This window comes from Xenia sp. Carnegie-2017, unplaced genomic scaffold, assembly GCF_021976095.1.
Source record: "Xenia sp. Carnegie-2017 unplaced genomic scaffold, XeniaSp_v1 HiC_scaffold_13, whole genome shotgun sequence".
Taxonomy (NCBI): domain Eukaryota; kingdom Metazoa; phylum Cnidaria; class Anthozoa; order Malacalcyonacea; family Xeniidae; genus Xenia; species Xenia sp. Carnegie-2017.
This window is the reverse complement of record NW_025813436.1, coordinates 1549940-1576971: the sequence shown is the minus strand read 5'-3', so window position 1 is coordinate 1576971 and position 27032 is coordinate 1549940. Positions and strand designations below refer to the sequence as shown.

Below are 27032 nucleotides of genomic sequence, written 5' to 3'. Positions count from 1 at the left end.
ATTGATAGAGTTGATAAGCTTATATCATACAAAAAATTTACATAGATCCAAAGTGAAGAGTTCATAGTTGTCCATAGTGTCAGTGTCAGACTAAAGTTGCCAAATAACCACCACTCTCAAAGTCTCAACTATGAAAGAAATTTGAATTGAACGAGAGTTAGCTTTGACATCGTTTGAGGCTCATGACTCAAGCAAGACTATGTTTCATTTTGGTACGGTTAAAATTTTTAAAGGAAATGAGTTGATCTCATTTCGGACTACAACCTCCCAGCAAAAATTGATACGTAAACCCCTGCTGCTTATTTTCGCTGACAAAACACCACGCGCCGTCAAATTTTTAGCAAGATTTTTCAAACAAGTGGTCGACTCCCTTGACCTTGTTAATAAAACCGTCAAGCTTTTGGCCATTTATTGAAATCATTTTTTTCAACTAATATTTCCAATTTTCAAGCATCTCAAAATCGTCTCATAGGCTGGGTTACGCGCGCACTGAATGCTGGGTGCTTGAACGGAATCTCATGTGATATCCTTTTGACTGTGACGCGCGCTATGGAAAGCCATAGTGGACAATAGTAGTCGAGAATTTTTTTCCACCGAGATTATTTTTTACTGTTGAGAATACATGTTTTATAATCCTGCTAGATATCTTTTTTACAGTCAAGAATTTTTTTGGAGTCGAGAATATTTTTGGCAGTCGAGAATTTTTTGGCAATTGAAAATCAAAAACTAAGTCTGATTATAAACTAAGAGAAAGATAGTGAAGCTCTTTCATTTCATTACTGTCGTTTTATTAGAAATGTCAAACGCCTGAAGAGCTGTCGACGAAGATTTAGAAAATCTGTCATTATCGATACAACACTGTATAGAACGTATAGATAGGAACGAATTTCTTGGTAACTTCAATTTTTTAGAACATTTATGTGATCGCCTTGAAGGACATATTCGAATAATAATGGCCATTCAGGCATTATTTGGGCAACTGCTTATAAATATTTATGAAGAGATGTGAGAACATTAAGTATTTTGGTAAGTAGTATTTTTAGTGACGTAGCTCCTGAGCAAGTTTGGTCCTGCAATGTTAATTTCAGATGATTAGCATTATGTTATATGTATACCTTTGATTAATGATTAAGGACCAACTGGCTGGTTATAACGAGACCCTATAGATATTCATTTTCTCTTGAAAATATCTGTTGTGATGATCATTTTTTGATACCTTACATGTTTCATTAAAAGTGGGCATAATTATGGTGAATTTGGATCAGCCAGGTATGAAACAAATTCTCGAAACCATTAGCTACCATTTTCTAACGTTCTAATTTCTACACATGAAAAGTTTCTTTGTGCTCGAATACTTTTTCATTGTATATGTTTGCCACCCTGAAAAATTTAATTTTTTATTCTGTTTGCAAAAGTAATCCATTCCAAAGACACTCTTGCATGATATTTGATTTAAAATATGCTTTGTATCTTAGAAAAGAACGAACACGAATGGTACATTTGACTCCTGTATTGCATTGTTATTTGTGGATTACGTCATGATTTCTTGAATGACATCTTGGTTGCTGTGGATTACGTCATGATTTCTTGAATGACATCTTGGTTGCTGTGGATCACATCATTTTTATGTCGTGGATTTTGTAAAATTATTCTTTGGTAATGAAGTTGAGGATTACTTTAATAAACATGTGAAGACTGAAGACAAAAATTCAGGTGCAATGTTTTATATTGTTAATGTTATATAATCCTGGTGATCCACATTAATTAGCAGTATTGTCAAAACATTGACTGAGTTAAAACAGTCAATTGTTTTCGTCATGCATGTTAGTGCTTTAATTTTTTTATTATTTTGTTCGGATTTACTGTTTGAGTTCACAGCATCATTAAAATTTTGCAGAAAGGGTGATTTTAAACATGCTAAAATAGACAGCGCAATTATGCCGGCTTCCGCCTATTGTCTGATTTGTTTTAATGATGAGCAGCGTACAAAATGTCTTCAATCTGTTTTGTACATGTCTTATCAATATAGACTTAGAGTGACGTCATCTTGTTGATCGCCACAATGTACAATCTTAATCTTAAAGAAACTCGTGTGGGCATCTTTGAGTTCATACAAAACAAAGTTTTTATTGCAAGTGAAGTCCAAAAAACTTGGCTTGACGGTGCGAAAGCATTTTAAAATTTAAGCAATTTTTAAACGCTAGAATTGTTCTTTCAAGCATGAGTAACCTACATTATTACTAACAAATATTGTTGATTGCAAACTAGTCTCTTAGTAAAGTCTCTGCGTTTATGCAAATTCCAACGCAAAAGCTAAAAAAAGCGTCAAAAATGGCAAATTTGCATTTTTGCCTTTTAAAATGAGAAAGTTGGTTTTTGTCAAACTTTTTCGTATAGGTATGATGTATTATAGTGAATAGATTAAAACTTTAACAAAACATTGTTAAAATAGAAACAGTCTGTCATGTCAAGGTCACAAAATTCAATATCCAGAAGAAATGTTAACTGGTATATAAACACAAGGTTGTCCCGGATCTACGTTGCATTTCTTCAGATGTTCAATAAACTTTGTCACTCTTTTGACTTTTCCCCTGGCAGTACAACAGATTTTCTTAATTTTGATGTATGGATTTATAAGTCACTTGGGACTAATAGAGGGGATTGTGTGATTAATAATTGCATGTTTTTAACTTGATTCTCTTAAAGAAAAAGAGTCAATACGATTAATGGTTGTGCATTTAAGAAAAATCATGTAAGTGTTCTGCAAAAAATGGCATCATGACTTTCTGTGACTCTCAACATCATAATCAACAGTTTATTTCATCATCCCAACTGTTTTGCTTATTTTTGTTAACTTTTTTTTCATTTTCGTCAATAGAAAACAGTTCTAGCAACTTCTCTTTCACTCATTTTTTTTAATTGGTGCATAGAAGAAATAGGTCATTTAGGAGGATGGTCAATGTGTCTGAAATTCGTTTATAAGTTAGGTGTCAGAACAAAAACTCAAGTATTAAACTAACGTGATTATTCATAACACTCTCAATTTAATAGTGCTTAATCAACATTTATAAATAAACATGATTTTTTTCCTGCAAACCATTGATGACGCTGATGTCAGTAAACAAAGCAACACTTCTTGTATTTGATGCCCACAAAACGATGAACAGAAATAAAATAATCTGTACGATTTTCAAAACTCGGATTCTATTACATTTGCTATAGTTTTCAACGACCTAAAAATATAGTATTTTCAGATCAATGAAGGTTAGCATTTATTTAGCCGTTTAGACTCACTGTGTGCATGCAACGATTTGGTAGCTAGGATGTTTAAGTTGAACTTCAGCCAATGATATGTTAGAAATGAAAAATTTTTTAATGCCTTTTCATGTTGAGATTTAATGAAAGAAAGCAAAGCGAGAATGCATGAGGATTCGAATGATAAAATGAAACCGAGCAACAGATCTTTTCGTCTAAGTAAAGCCAAGCAAGTGCTTTTATCATCGTTAAGAAGCAGTAAATGCTTAAAATTATTATGTGTATATAATTAAGGAGGTCTTGTGAAATTGTTTTTGCGAAAGTACGAAAGAAAGATGTGCACCAAAGTGGCAAAAGGCGCTTTAATTTTATTCAAATTGAACATTAGAAAAATTACAAAGTTAAAAAAAATATGTCGCCAGTGTAAAAATTCGTCATCAGTCAATTTTTTGCTCAAAAGTTAGCGGGAAACTAAATTTCAGAGTGACAACTGTCATAAAAAAGTAGTAAAATTTAGCAAACCCATGAGTATCTTTATATGGTGCTGACTGACGTTTTGTTGTGAAACCATATCCTTACTAAAACATCAATCGACACAAACACAGAACACGTCATGACTGTATTAGCTAATTTGAATTGATTGAGATCTACAAACATGCAATAATCATAAAGTTGCAGCTGAATCAATACCTTAAAGAAAGTAAATACACTACAAGCGGAAAACCATATGTGTCTTACCAAAGTGTATTTATGTCATGGAAAGACGAAGTTTTGACAAATCTGATTTCGCAGAAGAATGTGACTGCTCTCTTAGTCTAATTAAATAAAAATTAATGTAACTGATAAGAGAGGAGTTTTTCAAGAATAAATTAACAAAGGAGAGAGGAATAACATTTAATGACTGTCGTAAAAGGAAAAGTGCTAACCAGACTCAAAACACCATTAGATATGAGATTTTCGTCAACAAAAAATTTCGACTGATAAAAAACAAGAAAAACGCAACTTTAGAAACATGAGTCAAGTATCATATGTATATGAGGATGCGTCGATTCACAGTAAATAAATACCCTGTTCTTAACATGGAAGGAGTTAACAATGTCAAGACACCAAGGAGAAGAGCTGCCAGCTAATTTTCATATTGAGGACAAACACTTAAATTTGTAAAATTACGGCTGTAACCTGCAGCATTTTATTTATATTAGAAAGGATCAGCCACTGCCAGACGTATAAACCTCCCTAAGAAAAAAGTAAATTTAAGTCGCGATTATTAAATAGGCAAATGACCAAACCTCTCAAGCTGCAGGATTGAAAGTTTATGGAAGAGTGTGAGAAAAAACTGCATTTGTCAATTGGAGATATTACATGCAAGTCGTCATCATTTGCAGAGTAATGTGAGTGTCTACGATCGATAAAGCTTGCTCTTAAATATATTGTGTCAACAAACGATGTGATGAGCCAACCCAACTACCTCAACTTCTCAAGCAAAGGATTTTTCACAAATATGGTGGATTTGTAGATGGTTGAATTGAATGGTGGATTTAAAGATGCTGGCAGCTTTGTAATCACTTCAAAAAAGCCTATGCAGCACAATATAAATAGACCTTGCTGCGTTTTGCTCTAAGAAAAAAAAAAAGACAAATCGGTGAAGTAGAAAAAAAGATTTCTGCTCAATTTATTAATTTATCTGGAAAGAGGTGCAATCGCTTTAAAGAAAATCTCTGTAATTCCCTTGATAAAAATTTTCATTTGATTTGTCATTATTAGAATATCTAATCAGATCATAATAATTTTGAAGATTTCTTTGTATGAATCAACTCTTTTATATTAAGTGTGAATGTTCTTACGTCAAGCTTGTGACATAAGTCCACAGTTGACGCAAAGCCATAGGTTTACTATGTCTAGCAATCTGGCATGGGTGAATTGGCTCTCGTTTGTTTCGTCACAAAAGATGCCCTTCATATTTATAAATCCAATTCTTGCATGACCGATTGAGAGACAACAGTTAATTTATCTAGTATTTTCGATAATTTATTCAAACAAGGAATTAAAGTTCTTGTATACGAAATTATTAAGGAAATTAAGGTTAATTATGTGGAGACAACGACGAGGGAGGATGACCTTCAACTGGAACACAACTTGCATTACTAAACCAGAGAAAAAAAAATAGTTGAAAACAATGACTCAAGAGCTCGAACTCGTAATCTATCTTCATAAAGCGCTTGTCATCATCATCATCATCATATCTTGTCGCGCCAGGGGGCGATCCAAACTCGGGCTGGAAGTTTGGAAGTGTTGCGCGTGTTGTAGCAATCAGTCGAAATCAGGGACGGCACGTGAAGCCTTGCTACTTGTGCCCATAAAGCGCTTGTAAAGCTCAACTTTGAATTATCAAAAGAGTAGAAGAATATGTTGGAGTTTCAAGCAGATTTTGTAATGACGGCAAGCAACTAAAAACAAAAGTCATATTACCAATAGTTTCCTAAGATGCCCTTGAATTTGGGCAAAATGTTCTGAAACCAGGAGTGGATCATGTTTATGTCTAAGTAAAGTACAGAAGCTCCATTTTGCTGATATTTACGCTGTTGATCAAAACTTTCTAAAGAACATTTATGGCAAAATACTCCCATTACGATCTTAAGCCATTTTTGTATTATATTTAGTCATGCTTGTTGATTTCTTTTTGGTCTTATTATTGCACCACACAATTCGCCTCCACCTGCAATTCTTGACCAACTTATGGATGTACTATGTATGTCAATATTACCTTTCCGATCAATTGCAATTGCAGAAACATATAACCTGTATTGTGTAAGCAATCTTTCATTCTTTGTACTGCGTTCTTAACAGAGCTCTAAGTAGTGAAAAATAAGTGTGGAAATTATTTCATTCCTTTATGATACTCAAATGTCGTAAAATATCGCGGATTGAATTCTTATTGATATGCTTGTAGTTACCTGATCATCCTGTCCCGACTCTAAATTAAAAACTACTTGTCTTGCTAATGTCATTTTTTGTACTGCCTCTCTATAAACACCAGCTGTTGCTGTGCCATATTCATTAGCTTATCCACCACAGCCAACCGTACATGCCTCGCTCAGTCTACCTTTCAGTCTTCCTGGTTGGCCACCTGGTGAATTGAAACAAAATAAATTTGCTTAAAATGTGCTTGCATTGATTGGATAAATGAAAAACAGACAGTGTAATAAACTTTCATAGATGGTCTAAGAAATCAGGTAGACACAGGAAGTTAAAGTAATAGGCAAAATGTGTAGTTGCAAGAAGAAAAGAGGGAGCTTGGAAAGAGTAACTTCAAAATGTGTAGTTGCAAGAAGAAAAGAGGGAGCTTGGAAAGAGTAACTTCAAAATGTAGAAACAAAAGAAGAGAAGGTAAGATATATAAAATAGCTACACATATAAGTAAAGTTGAAAGAGTATTGAAAGACAATAATAGAAAAATTCCCATTCTCGATTAGGAAAGGAAAAAATAATACTTTCAAATGTTATTGAACATAGAAGATGAATAAGATGACGTGGAAGAAATTGAAGTGGTATATTTGCGCCAAATTGAGTTTTTGGCTTTGGCCGAGCAAGTAAAAGGCAGTTTGGGAAAAACACAATGTAAAGCAGCGGGACCTACTGGAATAATTGCAGAGCTCTTGGAAGGTTGGTGCAGTTTTAAGGAGAAAATAGTTAACAGTGTTGTTTACAAAATCATAAGAGGAAACAGTTATGATGACTTGAACTATAAGTTATCTGATAAGGATTTATATAGTTAAAAGAGACTTCACAGGCCAAAAAAGGCGGGGTTAAAGTTGCTAAAGAAGATAATGGACAGTAAAATTAAGAAAGATTGTGACGATAGAAAATGACCAGCATGATTTTTGACTAGAACGAAGAATACTACATGCAATGTTTATTTTTGGACAAGTGCAAATGAAATTCTTCGTCCGAGTGCTCAGAGACGTGGTCTTCTGATGTACAAGAAAAGGAAGAATTCTGAAAAAATGGTAGTAAAAGCAACGTATGAGAAAGTGTCAATAAAGAAACGAATGCCCTTCAGCAATGCGAAAGAGTTTGAGATAAAGTTGCCATTCATAAAAAGTAAGTACTTCGCACTTTTCTGTTCATCTTAGTTCTAAATACATTTATTGGTTTTATGGAAAAGGCAATACCGTACGAAATAGTGTTTGCGAATTAGGATATAGTTCGATTTGCATAACAAAGGAGGAAATAAATGACACGAATGGCAGAGAGGTTGTTCAAGAAGAGGATTTTTATTACCCGTGCTTAGTTATGAAGCATGTGGGACGATCATGGATAGCAGAGGAACAAAAGGAACAAAATCGAAATATCATGCATCTTAAGATCAAGGGAAACAAACAGCTTTTCTTTATGTAAATGCAGATAATACTTTATTTGACGTTAAAACTAAGGTGAAAATATATTAATATTTGAGAATTCGGAAAAGAATGGCATTTTCAATCATAATACAAACCATTCACCTGCAGAACTTGCACACGCAAAATTTCCATGTTTGTCCAATGCAACAGCTGAGACTGAATCAAATAGACCAAAGATGTGCTCGTTGGTATTTTTGTCGGTCCGTTATTTCTCCGTAAAGACCTCGCACTGGGTCGTTAAGGGCTTAATAATTAATGAGATAATTAAAGTAATATATACCTGGTGCAAATTAGCCACTTTCCAACAAATTTTTTTTCTTCGATTGATTACGAAAAATAATGAAATTGCGTTTAATTGTATTCACCTAAGGCTTTCAATTTATATTGTCATTTTTAAAGGCTCATATGAAATACTTTGAAAGCTAAATTAAGGAGGGAAAAATTGCAAATTTTTCAATGAGCAGTCTTTCTAGATTGTGATTGTCATTAAGTTGATGCGTGATTCGCGAAAGCTTTCAAGTAATGAATACGTCGTTCTTTAATTACAAATTTGGTTCATATTTTTCAATTATCAATTCAGAAATATTATATTTAGGATGAACATATTTTTCATTGTTCATGCCAATGATACACAAAATGCATGTTATATTTGTTTAAAGCCTTGCATGTGTCTCATTGATATATTCCTATATATTTATAATATATTGATCTTTTAGTGATCTAGCTAACATTGAAAAGGAACTGATGACCATAACCAATTCAATGCAACTCAACTGTTTACTTACATTTTCAACTACTTAATTTTTGTTTTACTTTTGTGGTACGGATTTATATACTTGCGTGATGAATAAAATATTTAGTTCAAATCATTTTCTGGATTCTACAAGTGGAACGTTTAAAGATCAAACAAGATCGTGTTCTTGATCTTAAACAAAAGTCAATGTCGTGACTAATTAATGGGAGACAACATAACTTAGTTACGTTTTACTAAGGTGGACTTTTATGGAATGCCAATGTATTGATATTTAATTGAAGAACATAAAACTCGGCTTTCGCCTTTCATCCATTTTTGGCTTTCTATCTTTTTTTTGAGATAGTATGCAAATTAATATCATGCTTATATACGTCATTTATATCTTGCGCGATGCAAGTACACGCTTTAGGACCAGCTCATGCAAACCCTATTAGCGAGACATCTCACAACGTTTCTTACGATCTTGCTTAGCCATGAATTTATTGTTAAAATTCACGTGTTCATATGATATAGCAGACTGATCCAGTTGCCAAAGTCAGCCTTCTATCATATGAAACATTTTCCACCTAAATTCAGCTAGCCCGCTTTCCGAAATAAAATTATGATATTCAGAACATAGGCACCAACGGACTTTTATTGTTTTCCTTTTTGCCTTGCCAAACGGAATTGAATTTGTCACACGAAAGCGAAGGAATAATTGGCTCGGTGAGGGGAAGGTCTACCTAACTAGGTTCTTATGAACAGGCCCCTAGTTTGAAGTTCATTTCAACCAGCTGATTTTGTAATCGTTTTATAAATTTTGAGGATTTTCATTTTAAATTACTTCTACAGCCAATCTTCACATATGCACCACAATATTTGCACATATAATAGTGCATTTAACTTATAAGTATTTAACTGTAGCACAAAGGCGATTCGTTGACAATGGTTACACATTCTCTATTGACAAGCTGTTCGTCGATGATACAAATTTTATACATGACGTACAGAAGAAGTAAATTTTGGCATTTTGAAAACAAAATTGTCAATCTTGCAATGTCATAACAAATAACTGTTTTCACAGCCGGCGTACATCAAAGTATTACATTGCAGAAGAAACCTTGTTAGCGTTCAGCTTTTCTTGAAACCATTGTGTTAAATAAGCATTTCATTGGACTTCTAAACTCTACTTAAGGTCTGACTCAGTGCAGAAAAACTAGAAAAAAGGCTCGTGCTCGAGCAAAGTAAATATTTTTATGTCTGCAAATTTTCTTATGAGTGATAACCTAGGAGCTTGAACTTTTCAAGGTTTACATAGCATTCCAAAAAGATGCGATTTTAAAAGAGCTGTTTCGAAAAGACCGACTTGATTTGTTTACTGTTTACAGTGTTGTCAAACATTCTAACATTTTCAGCGGCGAGTCTAATCACCGGTTTCACAACCATAGCAACTGTTGTTAAGGTCGAATTCGGAGGAGAAGCAAACTCCATTGCCATTAAGATATTAACGCACTGTTTCCGCAGATAGTAACATTCGTATTTTTTAGAAAATATTATTATCTTACATTCGAATATTGTATTTTCTTTATTGGACAAGCACTTTTCATTTTTAAATGAGGGAAAGTTGTAAGCAAGGCTTCTTTGCCTGATTACTTGGAAAATTTTGACCGCACACCAAATCACCAAATGTAGGTGGTATGTGCTAAACATTGTAATTCATTTCTTGATATGATCCTTAAAGGACTATCGTTATTTAAGAGCCAGCTTAACATACAATCTTTGTGGAATTAACTTGTTTCTAAATAGAAGGCAACGTGATTCACGAACAACTAAATGCTATTTTTTTCTGTGGTGAAGATGAGTTATATTTTTTTGATTTGAAAATCGTAAGTGCATTAGACTTATTTCTTAAACAATTGAATTTATTATGACTAGTTAATAGTAATGTGCAATTATTCTTGAGCAAAGTTTTAACATGGCAAGTTTTTTGAGAAGTTCGATAAATTTCGTGGAAATTTAAAGATTTTCTCTGAAAATAAGTCAATCCTTCTTTTATTTCAAGTGCCTTTGATAAATTTTGAGCTTGTCGTGGTTATGAAGTGATGGTATAAGAACGCTACAGACTACAAACTGAAAATATATAATGAAATATGCATTGGCTCCTGGAAAATTGCCTTTCTTCTATTCAGGCGTACTGTTGACTTTTCTTGGCTTTATTAATGTGCCCTGCAATTCGTTTCCACCTTCATTTTTAAACCAAATTATGGATGATGTATTATGAATGCCAATATTACCATTTCGATCGATTGCAATGGCAGAACCAAAACCTCTCTTTGGTAAGCGCTCCTTCATTTTTTCCACTGCGTTCTTAACAGAGTTCTATACAGTACAAAATAAGTTTCTAGATTATTTCATTCTTTTCTGACATACAGGCATCGTAAAATATCCCTGCATTGAGTTTGAATTTATATAGCTTGTGCTTACCTGAGCATCTTGTCCCGACTCCATGTTGAACACTACCTGTCTGGCTAATGTCATTTTTCTTACTGCCTCTCCATATCCACCAGCCGTTGCAGCGCCATATTCATTAGCGTATCCACCACAACCAACCGTACAGGCGTCGCTAAGTCTACCTTTCAGTCTTCCTGGTTGGCCACCTGATGAATTGAAACAAAATTAGCATAAAAGCTGCTTGCATTGTGTTACGAAATATTTTTATTTTTGTGTCTGTGAATTAGCGATACAGGAAGAAAAAGTGGAAAGAGCAAACTGGGAATGAGATGTTAGGTTCAATGTGGGAAGTGTTGCATGAATCTGCAGTAGTAGTATGTGCAAATCAAAATAAAACTGTTATTTGAAAGACGCGATGTGGTAATGGATGAGGATCAGACTGCGATAAACGAAAAAAGAGAAAGCGTGCAAAGGTTTGAACGATGGTCTCGGTGTACAGGAAGTGGAAGAAAGAGGCAAAACAAGTTGTGGCAAAAGCCAAAGAAGGAACCTGAAAATTGTGATATGAAATCCTAGAAACGGAAGAATCGGAAAATAAGATATTGAAAATAGCTATAAAGAGAAATAAACTGAAACATGTGTAACACATGTGACGGGATGAAAGAGAGAATTTTTTATGGAGGAATTGAAGAAACTATTTAAGATTTTAAAAATTATAGTAAATGGTTTAAGCCCAGGACAATTGTTACATGTTTGTAAATTTAGATCGTCCAGGTTTGTATAGTCCTGAGAAGGACTGTTTTTGTTGTTGTTGACTGACGTTTCGACAACCTTAGCGGTAGTCATCTTCAGAGTCAAAAAAAAAATAAATAAATCAAGTCGGTCTTTTCGAAACAGCTCTTTTGAAACCGCGTCTTTTTGGAATGCTATGTAAAGAATGCTAAGTAAACCTTGAAAAATTCAAGGTACTAGGTTATCACTCATAAGAAAATTTGCAGACATTTTTTTAAAACAGATCTAGTTTAAGAATTGGCTAAATCAAATTCGAATGATTTCGGAATAGAATCTGAGCCTCAATATAAAAATATGTTCTTTGCTCGGGCATGTTTTTTTTTGTTTTACACTGAAGATGACTACCGCTAAGGTTGTCAAAAAGTCAGTCAACCACAACAAAAATACACTTGAACAGGACCCACTTGAATCGCTACGGAGCAATTTGAGGGACAAGATATTGAAGGAATTGAATGTCTACAATGTTGCTTAAAAAATCATGGAATTGATTTTGGGGGCATGGACTATGAGATATCTGATCAGAACTCTTATAGATAAAGTAGACCCATTCCAAATCAAAAATTTCAGTGAAATAAAATTGCTTCAAGTGAGATTCAAGGTGCTAGCAAACGTGATGGAGTAAAGGGTTACAAAATTTTGTGTTTAGTACATTCTAAAGCAATGTATGAGAGGTGTTTAGAAATATAAGAAAGCCATTTGGTGACTCAGACGGTTTGAGATAAAGTGAATGTCCATCAATTTTCCGAACTAGGCACTTTCTGCTTCGGCATATTTAAAAGCAACACTGTTGAAGCTAGTTTTTACGGATAATATAGCCTTGATTGGAACAAAGTTTTAAAATGCATACTGAGAAGTTGGAAATTCTAGAGGAAGAGAGCTACTTCAAGTTGAGTACATTAAATACCTGGACTTAGTCAAAGAAGCTGAAGGACGATCATGGAAAGCAGGACGTGGATAGAATGGAGAGAAGTTAAAGGAATTATTTGTGATGAAAAGCTTCCATTAAACCAAAATGTAAAATTTACAGAACAGTTAACACGAGGGCTGTTGTATGGCGTTGAATACAGGGCAATTAGGGAAAGAAAGGACAATTTGATGGAAATAACTCAGATGCGGATGCAGAGATGATTGTTGAAGTATCATCGAAAGACAAATAAAAAATAACAACATCATAAGAAGATTTTGTCTGCTAACCATTATTAAAAAGAGAAAAGAAGCAAGGTTAAGATGGTGTAGACATGAAATGAAAAGACCCATGGAGAAATCATTGCGAAATGTCATGGAACTAAAGATAATGTGGAAACAAGAGGATGAGGCAGATCAAGGAAAAGATGTGTAGAATTTGACTGAGAACATTTAAATGAAAAAAGATTAACATTACAAGGAAATCATGGAAGAATGGAATGGAATTTAAGCAGGCAATCTTAGGACTTTCGGAGATTAGAGCTGTGTAAAAGAAAAAGGAGAGTTTCTGAAATTAACCAATAGATTACATTTCCCCGACGTCTACTTTAGAATAGATACACAGAGTTTTAGATCTGATGCAGGGGGCGGATCCAGTGTGTTGTCAAACTTGCCTTGACAACAGTCACACTTGGCGTTACATATTAGGCTGTATGCTACTATCACTCAGCTCAAAGCTGCAGTAATTATATTTCTGGCATTTCAAATATATTTTGATATTCATCCGCAGAATGACTTAAATAATATATTTTTTGTGTTAGCTGTAGGGAAGAACCCGCATAGGTTAATTAGTTCACGAGGTTTGTGCGAATGTACACCGAACATCTTTTTAGGTTTCGGAAGGAGCTCGTAGATCTGCTCACACGATTTTTAGGCAACAGTCAGCAGCCTTTTTGTTGCTAAATTTAGCATGGTGGGCAACAGTCCAGTGCTGCCAGTGAATCAAAAGTCGCTATTCTTGTCAGATGACAATAGTTTGGCAACAGTGAGCTAGAGTTTCCCCTGAATTATTGCGAAATCTAAATCTATACGCAAAATAACTTCATAAGCTGTACGATTAATGTAAAGAAAATCTAATTTTTCGGCTTATGCATCGATAAACGGCTTTTACCAGTAGCATAGGGCATATGGCCACAGTTTTGGAGAAAATCGAAGAGATATTTTGCCGCCAAGCAAAATCATGTGAAATAGTTGAAGCGTTAAAATTGCTTCAAAAGCAATGTACAAATCATTTTCACCGAGAATACCTGATTTGCGACTTTTCGAAACTGCAATTTTCAAATTGTGAAGTCAAAATATCAAATTTAAAGATTCCTGTTAGGCATGTCAATTTTTATTTGTATTTTCAAATAAACTTTTCGATTCAGTAAGAAATTCACATGAAATAATGTCTCCAAAAACCTACAGAAATATTGAATACAGCAGTTGCAAAGTTTCCTGCATTATATGTGAAATCAAGTCTTAAGCAGCAGCAAAAGCAAACTAATTTGGACATTTTACTCTCAAAGAAAAGAAGTAGCACCTGTTGTACGGGAAAATTATCAAATTCGGTAACACCACACGATCAGACAGAGTATCCAGTAAATATCAACATTAAAGTGGAAGATCTGTCTTCGGAAAACTCAACAGCTAACCAACCTGACTCCACAAACAACAGTGAAAAGAGGAATGCTCATTCTAATGATATATATAACTTTGTCAACCGTGGCAATAAACTTTCTGATGCTGCTAAATATGATCTTTTGTGTAATGTTTGGAAGCTGGGTGAAACCTACGACTTTCCTTTTGTTTATTTTAATGGAAAGAAAAACCGATTTCAGCATCGTTGGCTGTCGAAACTCAGTTGGTTGGTCTACTCGGCAGCTGTTAATGGTGGTTTTTGCATAAATTGTGTCCTTTTTGTAGTGAGACAACACATAACTTGTGTAAGCTTGAAAGATTAAAAAGTTCTCCTCTTTTACCCATTAGATCTACAGTGCAGAGGCTTAATTCCCATGCTTTGTCATCGATGGTGCACAAAACTGCTACTGTTCGAGCAGACGACTTTAAAAATGTGATGGAACAAAGGAAGATGGAAATTGATGTGCAAATTTGTAATGCAAAAAGAGAACTGATTGAGAAAAACAGAAAGCGCCTACGGCCAATTATGGATGCCATTATATTAAGCGGTCGACAAAATATTACTCTTCGTGGTCATCGAGATGATGCTTGCTACTACATTGTTAACGACGACACCAACCCAGGTACAAATACAACCTTAGTAAACAGATCAGTAGATAAAAACATATCTAGAATTATATTAACTGGCTGACTGATAAGCAGGATGGCTCGATAGGTTTGACCGATAACGGAGTTGAAGAACGCTTATTCAAGCCATTCCATTAGTCAATAGCTAGATCAGTGGACGATCTGGAATAATATCGACCGATAAGCGTGGTAGCTGGACCGATAAGGGAGTCCGATTGCTATCGTGTAAATGGTTCGTTTAAATTTTTCTCTTACCGTGATAGGTTTGTATGGGGGGTCTAGGCCTCACAGCTTGGTAGAAAGTTTCAAAGACAATATCTTTTTTGAAATAGCATTATTGTAAATTAAATTTTATGTTCTTAGACATGCTAATGAGCAATATATTTGCCATGATAAAGAGCCTAAATATTTGGCAAAACATTCAAGTATTGTTCACTTCAATTTTTTTTGTAAAAAACATAGGCAAAATGTGTTGCCTTTACGCAAATGCTGAAAATGGCATTTCCAAGGCTCTGAAATTCAAAATTTTCCAGGGGGAGAATGCCTAGGACCCTCCAGGTGCGGAGTGCCTCCGACGTTTTATGACTGATGTTTGAAAAATCCAAGATCCGCCTCTAAGATGAATGGTTAAAATCGCTAGCACTTTTAAATGAACATCGTGAAATGAAAGTCAACATTGACTTAATTGTACAAAAATTTGCACTTAAACATCCACGAAGAATGCTGTTGTTGGATATATTCAATGAAGATCCAGAAAAATCAAAATAGTTTTACCTTTAAAATAGGCAACACTTGGAGATAAAGTGTTTTCTGCTGCTTCAGTATTCATATATTTTTAAAGCTGCCAGATTGATATAAACTTTCTAATTAATTTTCTAGTTAGTACGTTTTTGTTTAGTGACATCAATAAGATGTTAGTTATGTAAAAACTGATCTAAATATCAGAGAAAATCGTGTTTTATCACAAATTCAGGATTTTGGAATGCAATAGCATGTAATAGCAAGTTTCTGATACTCATTTGCGTCTCCGAGAGCGTAGATTTAAAAACCTTGTTGGACGGGGGGCTATTTTTTTAAACTTTCTATAAACAGCGCTTGTATGTGTACCGGTTTACTATTTTGGTATACATTTGCCAACAGTCACGAAAATAACTGGATCCGCCCCTGACTGATGTAAAATATCTTCAAAACTTTCCGGGATAAACTATACCTTAACTTAAACATAATTGCCTCTTTTTGATAGTATTTTTGTACTTAAAGGTGAAGCCAATTTATTTGAAGTAGTAACGTGCATCAGTAGTTTTTAAAATCATTCTTTTGGGCAATAGGATTGCTGCATATGTCAATGTGATTTTATGTAATACTTTATTAGGCGATGAATAATGTACCACTTTTTGGAAGTCGTAGAATAGTAGTTTCAGTCATAATAAAAACCACTCACCTGTAGAACTTGCACATGCAAAATGTCCATGTTTGTCCATTGCAACAGCTGAGACTGAATCCCACCCACCAAATTGTTCCTTGAGAAAGTTTGGTAATTCTTCATACTTGAGTTTGAAGGCTGCTGTTTCAGAATGCTTCAGCTCGTCATTTGTGAAGGTTGGAAATTGAAGTTTTCTAGCAACTTTCTCAACTCCAGCTCCTGCTATTGCGGTATGCATGGTTTCCTCCATTATTTTTCGAGCAAGTTTGACAGGACTTTTTAAACAATCAGCTGCCATAACTGCACCTGTTAAAATTTTAAAAAAATTAAAGTCAATTTAAAATTTTGATATGATCAATCAACTGTGGAAAACAATGCACTTGAGGAATAAAAGTATAGATTTCATTGCGCATGTGTGTGTAACATAAAACTAATAATTACCTGTGTTCAATGTAGTTCCATCCATTATCATTGCATCACATTCAATCTCCTCGTCATTATTTAACAATGATCCATAACCACAATTAAAATAGTATAAATCTTCAAGATAGCTTATAGTTTTCTCAACAGCATCCACGGCGGCACCACCCTGCAGGTTGAAAGAAAAACTTGCATTTGATGTTTGCTTAAAAATATATATAATCAACGCATCTCTGCCTGTCGCATATTCTGCAAAAGCAATGCATTGGAAATGGGAAATTGACAATGTTTGTTTTATGTTGGCTTATTTAACAAGTTATAATTTACAAAAACCCATGGCCAGATTAACCACGTGGCAGATGCGGCATATGCCACGGGCCTCACGCTTATGAAGGCCTGGCGCTCTGCTGTACCACACCCATATTTACAAAAGCATACCCATTTTTCCTGCGTAACGTCTAAAAGGTCCTTGCGAATGTGGAGATCTGACGCATTAAGGGCCTCTAGGCGTGGCAGTTGGCCAAGGAAAATATTCATAATCTGATACTTGTAATAATACCACTGAGCTGATGCGCTGAGTTTTTATTTAATGCTGTTCAAAGTAACTTTTAAGAGTCACACTGTCACTGTTCGTCGACAAAGAGCTTTTGAAAACTGCATTTGAATAAACATTAAATATCGCCAAACAAGATCTGCCATACAAGATCTGAATTCAATAGTCGCAATATACGAGTCCCTTGTAATTTTTATTAGAAAAATACGCACCAAGTTCGATGAATTCGAAAGAAAAGGGAAACTTCTGAGTAAAAGCTATCATTATAAAGAAGAATTCCGACGAGTAGTTAACGTTATCGCCATTACGATGATCCAGAAGCAGAATCTGAAAACGGCTGCAAACTCCTTTTGACAGAGTTCGTACGGGAACATTTTTGGTAATCGTAGACAGCATCGCAAACAAATTGGAGAAAAGAATAGGTGCATATTCAGTAATTGCTGTCAAATTTGGTTTCTTACGAACGCTCAACGACTTGCGTGACGAGCAGTTAACCAATTGTGCGTTAATCTGCAAAATACATACTCTGACGATCTGAAAGTCTGCCTGGTAGGCGAGCTGTTTCAATTTTCAAATATTTTTGAACACTGACTTTGTTAAAGAATCATTTCAAACAACTGATTCTCAAATGATCACTGCCATTTCTTTGCTCTAATGAATTTGACAGTAAAGAAATTGAGTCAGTGTCTGTGATCGGACAGAATGACGATGATGGCTTTCAGTTCGTGGAATCAATGGAATTACGATCCTACCGTCTAATTGTTGTAAACAATCTGGAGGCAGTATTTTCTAATATTGTGATCGCATTTAGGACTTATCTACGCTTGATGATCTTAAACTGTTCAGGAGAAAATTCATTCTCAAAGCTAAAGCTTCTTAAAAGCGAAATTAGAGCTAGCATCGGGCAGGAGCGATTGAACAACCTCGCACTCGTCAGCATGGAGTCCACACTTGTGCGAAAACTTTCCATTTCATAACTAATAAACGATTTTGCAATGAAGAAGTCACGTGGGCATAACGTTTACCGGTTATTTTTGGATTAAATCCGGCATCATATATCGACTAAGTTTTAGACGCAAATCTCCAATACTGAGCCAATGTTAGTTTGACCTTTACAGTATGAGTAAGACACTTTTTATCTATTTCAAGCACTTAAAATGATAAATGTTTACATTTTGGTATGTCTGTCGGATATGGAATGTATATTTTTATACCAGCATCGCGATTTTTCACCAAATATACTAAATTTAGCTCAAATGCAATTGGGTTTCTGAAGATATAATAAAAAAGGTAGTTAATAATTTTGTATCTCTGAACTAAAAGTACTTTATAACGTGTGGGAAGGTTGGGGAGCCTCACGCTGAAAATGTGCCACAGGCCTCACGTAATATTAATCCGGCCCTGCAAAAACTCCTTGGAAATTGTCACGAGTTTAAAAGGCTCTAAAAAGAACAGCTTATTGTGTATTACCTGAAACTTTAAAAGAGAAATTTGTACACACCTCACTGAGAACATGATATCCACTTCGACAAGCTTCAGTAAGTGCATCAGTCAGCGTTTCCAAATGCATATTACCCACAACAACATAATACGATGGGCTAACTTGCACAGCTATTCTCGGTGCAATATTTTTTTGAGATTTATCTTAAAAAAAACAATCCAATTTAAGATCACTGTTAGTAATTCTTGTGTAATAAAGCTACATGAAAATGAACAATTTACCTGAAAATTCAGCCATTCTTTTCTACAAAGAACCTGTGAAATACAATAAAAATGACTCTACATAATAGTCAATTTGTCAGAAAAATAGTCAACTTCGTGTTAATCAATGAAATTGTCTTTAGGTAAATTATATATGCTTGAAAAATTGTCTGATCTCGCATAAATCCAAGCTCATTTGCATTCAAGATTATCCACGAAGTACGAATTATGCAATAGTTCTGAGAGCGTTTGCGAGTTTTTAGTTGTGTGAATTACTCAATCAGTGAAAATATTATGACTCAGTGATGTCGACTTGAAAACGCCAATTCAATGGGGTCATGTAAGATTGAAAAAAACAAAAATGAGCCAGTTCCTGGAACTGTATACAAGAATTAAACAAGCTGTGAAAAAAATATAAATATTATCTTTTTACTGCATGGGAAGTCGTGTACTTCATTAATTTAACGAGCTATCCAAATTCAAACTTTATTAATACGATTGGCTGCTACACACACGTGATGAAGAACGTGTTTTTTATTGCTGCCACGCATGAGCGTAGCAGCACACTATTCTTCACATGAATCGACCCATTCCCCCCCTACCTATAAACTGGTGAAATCTTGATTTGTGTCTGTCTGTCTGTTAACAATTCTGGGGGGGAGGAGTTTACGGAATGAAGGCGAGCGTACAATCACAACATTATAAAACCTTTCGGAACTTCTGTAAGTTTCTGTTTGATTTTAAACTTCAGGAATTCTAATAGATATGAGGCATAAACAACGTAATACAGTAGATAGTAAAATTGAGTGATCACTGGCATCAATTATACATATCTTGTTTAGCGAAAAACACATGAAATGGATTCACCCTGCCGTATTGCCGTATTAAGTCAGTTCGATCGATTGATATTGCTTTTCTTGCACTCTCTATGGTCACAGTGCTCCGGTGATGTTATGTAAACGTGTATTTAATTTCTTTCGAGCTTTTGTGATTACATAAAAATCGGCGTGGATTTAACAGAACGTCCAAAATCACAAAGAATTTATACGCATTGTGCGAGTTTAACCAAGAATACAATTAAACGTTTGCTCTTTGCGATGACTCCGCGTTCAAAGATTAAACATAATTTAATCGCAGTCGCACAGAATCATGTGTAATAAGATCCTATCAAAATGTTATAAAGAAAATAGTTGAAACAAAACTACAGTTGTAGAATATTGCCTGTTTCTAAACATGTAAACACGCGTTCGATTGATCGGTTGAGTGAACAAAGTATCATACTCTTCATGAAGCATCATAAAGACATATTTCTGGAGATATAAACATCTTATCTAAACATTGTTTTCATTTGAAATAGTAATGAATTTATGGTTAGTGTATTATCAGTTTTGAATTATACATGTAATATGCCAACTGTTACATTCATTGTCCGTATTGACAGGAGAACAAGGCAACGTCAACTTTCAAGGTAAAAGAGACAGACCTAGTTGTAGCACTTTGGAAAATCAATCCGATGAACATACCGGAACTGACAACCAAAGAAGCAATAATGCCACTCTGAGAAACCAAAGATCTGCAGAAAAGACAATTTGAAAAGTAGGGTCTACCGTTGGCGTAGTTGTAAGCTACAAGTCACAGATTCGGTGTTTAAGGGAGATGGATGATGTTTTACCTACAGAGGATGCTGATCAGTATACTCCACTTACTTATTTTAAACGTTTTAGGGGCTGATTTAGTCTTACTATACATTAAGCATTTTCAACTCTGGGCTGAACTGAGGCTGAACTGAGATCAAATAATGAAATATCTAATAAACACGTTCAGATAATGTCTTAAAACAGACAAGATACAATAACTCAGCTCAGCAAATCCCCAGTGCTGAGTTCATTGCTGGTATTTATAGATGTGTTTTAATTCATGCTTCCTTTTTCCGGTACACGTTGGTTTGCTGAAGGATGGGTAAGAGCTATCTTGCATATTTTCCTTATAGAATATATGAATAATGTAAATATATATATATATATATATATACGGCTTTGTGAGAAAAGGTGAAAAAAAATACAGGTCATGTAATTGTGAAGATTTAGCAACAGCAAAACAAAGCAATAATATCAGTAAATTATATTCGATAACTGACATTATTTTTAATCCACAACAACTATAGAACAGCGAAAATGTGCGTTTTCTTCAAAAGAATTTTGACACCAATTGTAAATTAACACCCAAGCACTTGTTTAAAATGCTTTTATTTGAAAGCTATATTTACGCTTTGTATGTTCAAATTCATACCTTTAAGTAAGCACCATGAAAGTTACCATCAACGACAATGTTTTCCTAAACGCAGTTAGACTAAAATAAAATTTAGTTTAAGTTGCAGAATATACATAACTCCTTCATGAATTTATAATAGTGGTGAGACAATGAAAATAATAGCTACATGAAAAATTCATGCAAATTCCAACATATTCATTTTTACATTGGTTGTAAAAATTAATAAAATTGTTTGCAATTATATTCACCACAGGCTTTTCAATTATTCTTTCGTCTGAAGGGTTTGTCATCTTTCGAAATCTTGAGTACAAATAAAACTTATTCTTCTTACCAAACAGGAAACACAAAAAAACTCCCCTTGGAATGCATCTTAAAGTTCATATTCATAGTTTTGATAATTATGATCCTTTTATCAGTGAGCTAGGAAACATGATGTAAGTGTCAAGTATAAGTATCAATGATGTTAATTTTAGTGGTTGTTGTGGTCTTACATTGCAACTGGACTGCTTTATTTCAGAATTTGCAATTTACTTGTTTCTTTTGTATGTTTTCTCAATCGAAAACTCTATTGTACTTATTTTCTAGATTGTACCAGAAGATTGCTTGTAAATCAAACAAAATTGTTCTCATAGTCTCTAACTTAGTGCTATAAAGTAGGCATTTACAATCTTCTGAGCTATTTCAGTAATTACCGTTTAACGCCAGTCAGTTAAGTTCACTGAAAAGTAAACCTTCACAAAGATTTATGTACATTTCGACGTATTTGTTTTATAGTTACTATTACATAGCAATAAGCAACATTAAACTGCCTCTAGAATTTAATAGTAAACTTAGAATGATCAATATGCGATTAGCTTTCGACCTGATTGTCTATTTGTAGCTAATGCCATTTTCTTGATATATAAGTTCATATATTTTATGTGAAATTCTCGTGTGCCGAAGCATGCAAACACAAAAAGTTTGCATCTTAAAATGCGTCTTATAATTAGTCTTTTCATCAATTCAGAAATATTATGTTAAGGATTGAAAATTTTAAATTGTTCGTACTAACCATGCAGAAATTGCATGTTAAGTTTTTGAACGCCTTTGCATGTCTCATTCATATACCTATAATATAGATTTCGTGGCAATGTAGCTAACATTGAAAAGAAACAGATAAATATAATCTACATTGCAGCTCAACTGAAATTCACTTACAATTTGCTCCAGATTACTTAATTTCTAGTTAACTTGTGTGCAATGATCTTGTTTACGTGATAAAAATGTGTTTAATGATCTCAAACAAAACTCAATGTCGTGATAAATTAGTGGGAGATAACATATATTAGTCAAGTTTTACTGAGTTGGAATTTATGGAATGGCGGTGTATTATAATCTACTGCGCAATTTTCTTTAATTAAAGATCTTAATGCTCGGCTTTCAACTTTCATCTATTTTGGGTTTTATCTTCATTTTGTTTGAGACAATTATGCAAATTACAATAATTTGTTAGATAATAACAAGCTAAAAACAATACATATTCCATAAAACAATACAAGCTATACATTTCTAGGTTTTGCGTCGTCTGGAATGAGAGAAATGGCGCAGTTAGTGATTAAGTAATGCGTTTTGACAAATCCTCGCATGTTTTCAAATAGAAAGGGGAAAATGAATCAGGTTACCAATTACGCCAACTGAAATTTTAGCATTCTTGAATTGTTCTCCCGCAATGGCTTCAGAATAGAAAATTTGTATATGTCGTTTGTAACGTAACAGGCTATTTTCGAAGATAGACAGCCTGCGCCTAATGCTTTTAAAAAAAGTAGCTATATTGATGCGTATTATTTTTGTTGGAGATGTGCGTATTATCTTCCTTCTTACAACTTTAGGGTGGACTTGATTATTCTTATAATTAATTAAGAATTTCAAATCAGGTAGAGCTTTTTCATAACGTTGTTGTGGTATTTGATAGCGTATGCATAGTTTGTGTAACTCAGAGTCTATGTTTCCGAGTTTAGACTAAAACCATGACCAGCCGACAATTTATTGCTTACTCCGTTTACTTATTTCATGCGTTGTAAATATATATGTGTATGTATGGTTTAAATATCATTCTGTCTGAGGATGACTTTGAAATAAAGTCGAAAATTTACAGTTCACGTCTCGTCTTGTTTTGATGCATATTTTAGAATCCCAAGATGTCTTGCTTTTTTCGAATTGGTTTTATATATTTTTAAAATTGTCGTCTGGTCATGGTATTTTTATAATTCAAAAATACTTTATAAACAATCATATCGGTAAGATTTTACTCAAAATATTCTTTTGTATTGTTTTAACCAGCAGATTTAATGTAAATTTTAATTCAAAATGAGGTGCTATAATGTGTTCTGACTTACCCTAGATCCGCCAGTGCTCCTATTTACCAGCCCCAGAAATGGTAGTATAACTATGTGTATCAAATTAAAAATAGAAAAGATTGTGTTTACACATTTCTAATAAAACTCATAATTTTCAAACAGTTCTTTATAGTCTGAATGTGTTGCTACAATGAGTTTATGAATTTCATGCATGTAGATGCAATTTTCAAGCAACATTAGCACAAAACGATTTACTTTGCTATTTAATGGCCCACGCTTGCGGAGATCAATAAAAACGATATGGCAAAATGAATATAACAATACGATGCTTATTAAAACAAATCCAACTTCATTCTATAGCAAATGAAAGAACACATGAACTCGTCAAATGGTCTCAAGCAGTCCCTCTACGACAAACTAAACAGCACTTTCGTCCTTTCGAGATAGTAAAAGTCCATAGTTATATTCCATTTCTAAACATTTTAAAATTGCTTTCAAAACATTATAAAACCTCCATTAAAATCGAAACATTCAGATTGATAAAAACATTTCGAAGCTCTTATTTAGCCCGCATAATGTTCAGCAAGCGACAAGTTGTGTCAAAGTGAATTAATTCACCAAACTTTGTAAATTACCACTGAGAGTGTAAAGAGTAGAGAAAATATATTTATTGCGTGCGAGAAATATAAGAGAAATTGTTTTGAGTCATACGCCCTGAAGGGAATACAGACAGACATAATTTTAAAACTATGTGATAGATAGTTTCCTTTGGTAATATGTGCAACCAGTTGCAGAAAAAGACTTGTGTAGAGTCGCTTAACGCAATTAGTTTCGTGAGCAAAAGTGAATGGCCACAAATCTAGCATCTTCATCAAATAGTAAATAGTTTAACATTACCAAAGTAAAAGAGAGGTCTATTAAAAAAAATTGTCATATGCATGCTACACACGAGGAATTAACTTTTCACTTTAAGTAAACTTCACAAAGATTTATGTAGATTTCGATGTATTTGTTTATAGTTACTCTTATATAGAAATAAGCAAAATCAAACTGCCTCTAGAATTTAATAGTAAATTTAGGAATGATCAATATGCGATTAGCTTTCACCCATTGTCTATTTGTAGCCAATGCCATTTTCGATATATAAAATCATATAATTTAAGGTGAAAATCTCGTGTGCGGAAGCATGCAAAACACAAAAGTTTGCATCTTAAAATGCATGTTAAGATTATTCTTTCATCAATTCAGAAATATTATGTTAAGGTTGAACATTTTTAAATTGTTCATACTAATCGTGCAGAAAATGTATGTTAAATTTTCTGAACGCTGCATGTCTCATTCATATACCTATAATATAGATGTCGTAATGTAGCTAACATTGAAAAGAAACTGATAATTTCAATCTACATTGCAGCTTAACTGAAATTCACTTACATTTTGCTCCAGATTACTTAACTTCCAATTAAATTATGTGCAATGGTCTTGTATGACAAAAAATGTGTGTATGATCTCAAACAAAACTCAATGTCGTGATAAATTAGTGGGAGATGATCGTGACAAAACACCACAAGAGTACATACTAGTACACACGAGTACATACAAGTACATACGACAGACATACACAACCCAGTGTCTCTTCCTTAAATTAACTCTATGCGCTAATTGTGAAAATAATTTTATAAGTCAATTTGAAACATCCATTCAAACAACAGGCCTGGTGACTGAGTGCTCCTTTGCCAGTTGCCGAAATTAAAACCAAAAAACTTAGCGAGCGCATTTTGTTTTGTTATAGGAGCGAATATATTCTACATTACCCTGTATGGCTGTATCAGTATTTTGTATGAAATATTAAACACATCGGGTTTCACTTCATTTATGCAAACACATGTCTCATAAACGCAGTAGGCCGAGTAAACCAACGATTGATGAGCAGCTGCTGTCTGCAATAAGCAATATTAATGCTATTACAAATCAAGGTGTTCGTGGTATAAAACTATTAAGAAGAAAAATGCCAGTAGAGATATAGTTCTTCAAAGAAGCGAAGGTGGCGAACGGATTATTATTAAGCAAAGCACTTCGTGAAATAGAAATACAAAGAGGTGTGTGCTGTAGAAACCAGGCTGGAAAGTATGTCGTTTTTCAACGAGATCTCCGGTGCGCACTATGAAATAACTGGTGTGCTGGTGTGCAAAATAAATTTTATGGTGCACTGGTGCGCATATGACAATCAAAGCATAATATTATTAAATTAATATACGAAGTATCGCTAATCTCTTGTTGCAACACAGGCTGTTTCAGTGTTTTGTTGTCAAACATGTTGTACGTCGCAAAATCTTTGAAAGGAAAAATAGTAATTTAAGGAATATTGATGATACAGTGTGTGATATTGCAAGAGACTGAATCTTGTTTTGTAAGCCTTTGTTGCTATTAAAATATCGGAAGTTACTCTTTATAAAAATGTCATTTCTCAACGCATAACTTCCGTTTGAATTGATGTGAATATCTCAAATTTCGCCCACGGCTGCACAGAACTGTCAATTAAATTATCGTTCGCGGACCGTGGTTGGCGCATACTTTGAAAAATCCTCTTTTCCTCAAAATATAGCAAAGCAAATGCATCAGGCGTCAGCATGCGTCCCCATGTTGAGTTCGTGTTATTCGTCATGAATAACATGAATGAACTTAAATGAACGAACTGATTTAAGTGATTTTATTATTTCACAGAGCAGTATTTATAGTATTCATTATAAGATCCACGCGCTATGAAATATGAATGCGTTGTTAGAATGTGGTGTTAGGCCCGTTTCAAACGACAAACTTTACAAGTGCCGAATGCATTAAAAACAAAAGATAATGATGAATTTGTCTCATTTTTCATTGCCTGAAATGCGTTCGGCGCATGTAAAGTTCGACGTTTGGAAACAAGCCTTAGATTAATATTATTTTGCCTAAAAAATAAAAAGTATATGCGTATAGATGTTTAAAACTTAATGTGAAATTATTTTTCAAACAATTTTACGTTCAATTTTAAACATTTTTGGGAAAACTTTTAGTCATGCATTGTTGCATGACCTGCATGACCGCAGGCGTCGACACTGGCTACAATTTCATAAAGTCGGTGTCCCCACTGTAGAAAGTAGTATTAAGTTACTGTTAGACTTACTTTATTGATGGGTTTATTTTGATATGATAAGCACATGGTTGGCACTTAGCACATTTGGACTTGGGATTAGGTTGTCTAACGGACAACTTGTAATCACGTTATCAATAAATAACTATATAAAAAGCAAGAGGCATTCACGCTTTTAAAACCACATTTCGGTCCTCTTCTGCTTTTAACGTGCTCTGAAAATGACTTGAAATTGAGGAAGATGAGACTAACGAACTTGTCAATGTAAAATCGCAACAATCAGCTGAGGTGAGCATTGTCCTTTCATCATTTTTCAAATTGCTCAGAATGAATTCTAAGATTATTCTAAAGAAATAC

At 34.1% G+C, this 27032-nt stretch overlaps 1 protein-coding gene across 1 annotated transcript; it reads right to left on the bottom strand.

Annotated features, from left to right (window-relative positions):
- Positions 1 to 10077: 10077 nt before the first annotated feature.
- LOC124451604 (isoaspartyl peptidase/L-asparaginase-like) lies at positions 10078 to 21287 on the bottom strand. Its single transcript, XM_047002224.1, has 7 exons — positions 21228 to 21287; positions 18960 to 18992; positions 18739 to 18881; positions 16706 to 16853; positions 16283 to 16570; positions 10873 to 11045; positions 10078 to 10767 (listed from the first exon to the last, which is right to left on the bottom strand). The coding sequence occupies exons 2-7, from the start codon at positions 18973 to 18975 to the stop codon at positions 10570 to 10572; spliced, it is 966 nt and encodes a 321-aa protein (XP_046858180.1). The 5' UTR covers positions 18976 to 18992; positions 21228 to 21287; the 3' UTR covers positions 10078 to 10569.
- Positions 21288 to 27032: the final 5745 nt, after the last annotated feature.

Coding starts and splice junctions, on each gene's coding strand:
- LOC124451604 (XM_047002224.1), bottom strand. Junction 16,854..18,738: donor GATATCATGTTCTCAGTGAG/GTGTGTACAAAT, acceptor TTCAACCTGCAG/GGTGGTGCCGCCGTGGATGC. Junction 10,768..10,872: donor AGTCGGGACAAGATGCTCAG/GTAAGCACAAGC, acceptor TGTACTGTATAG/AACTCTGTTAAGAACGCAGT.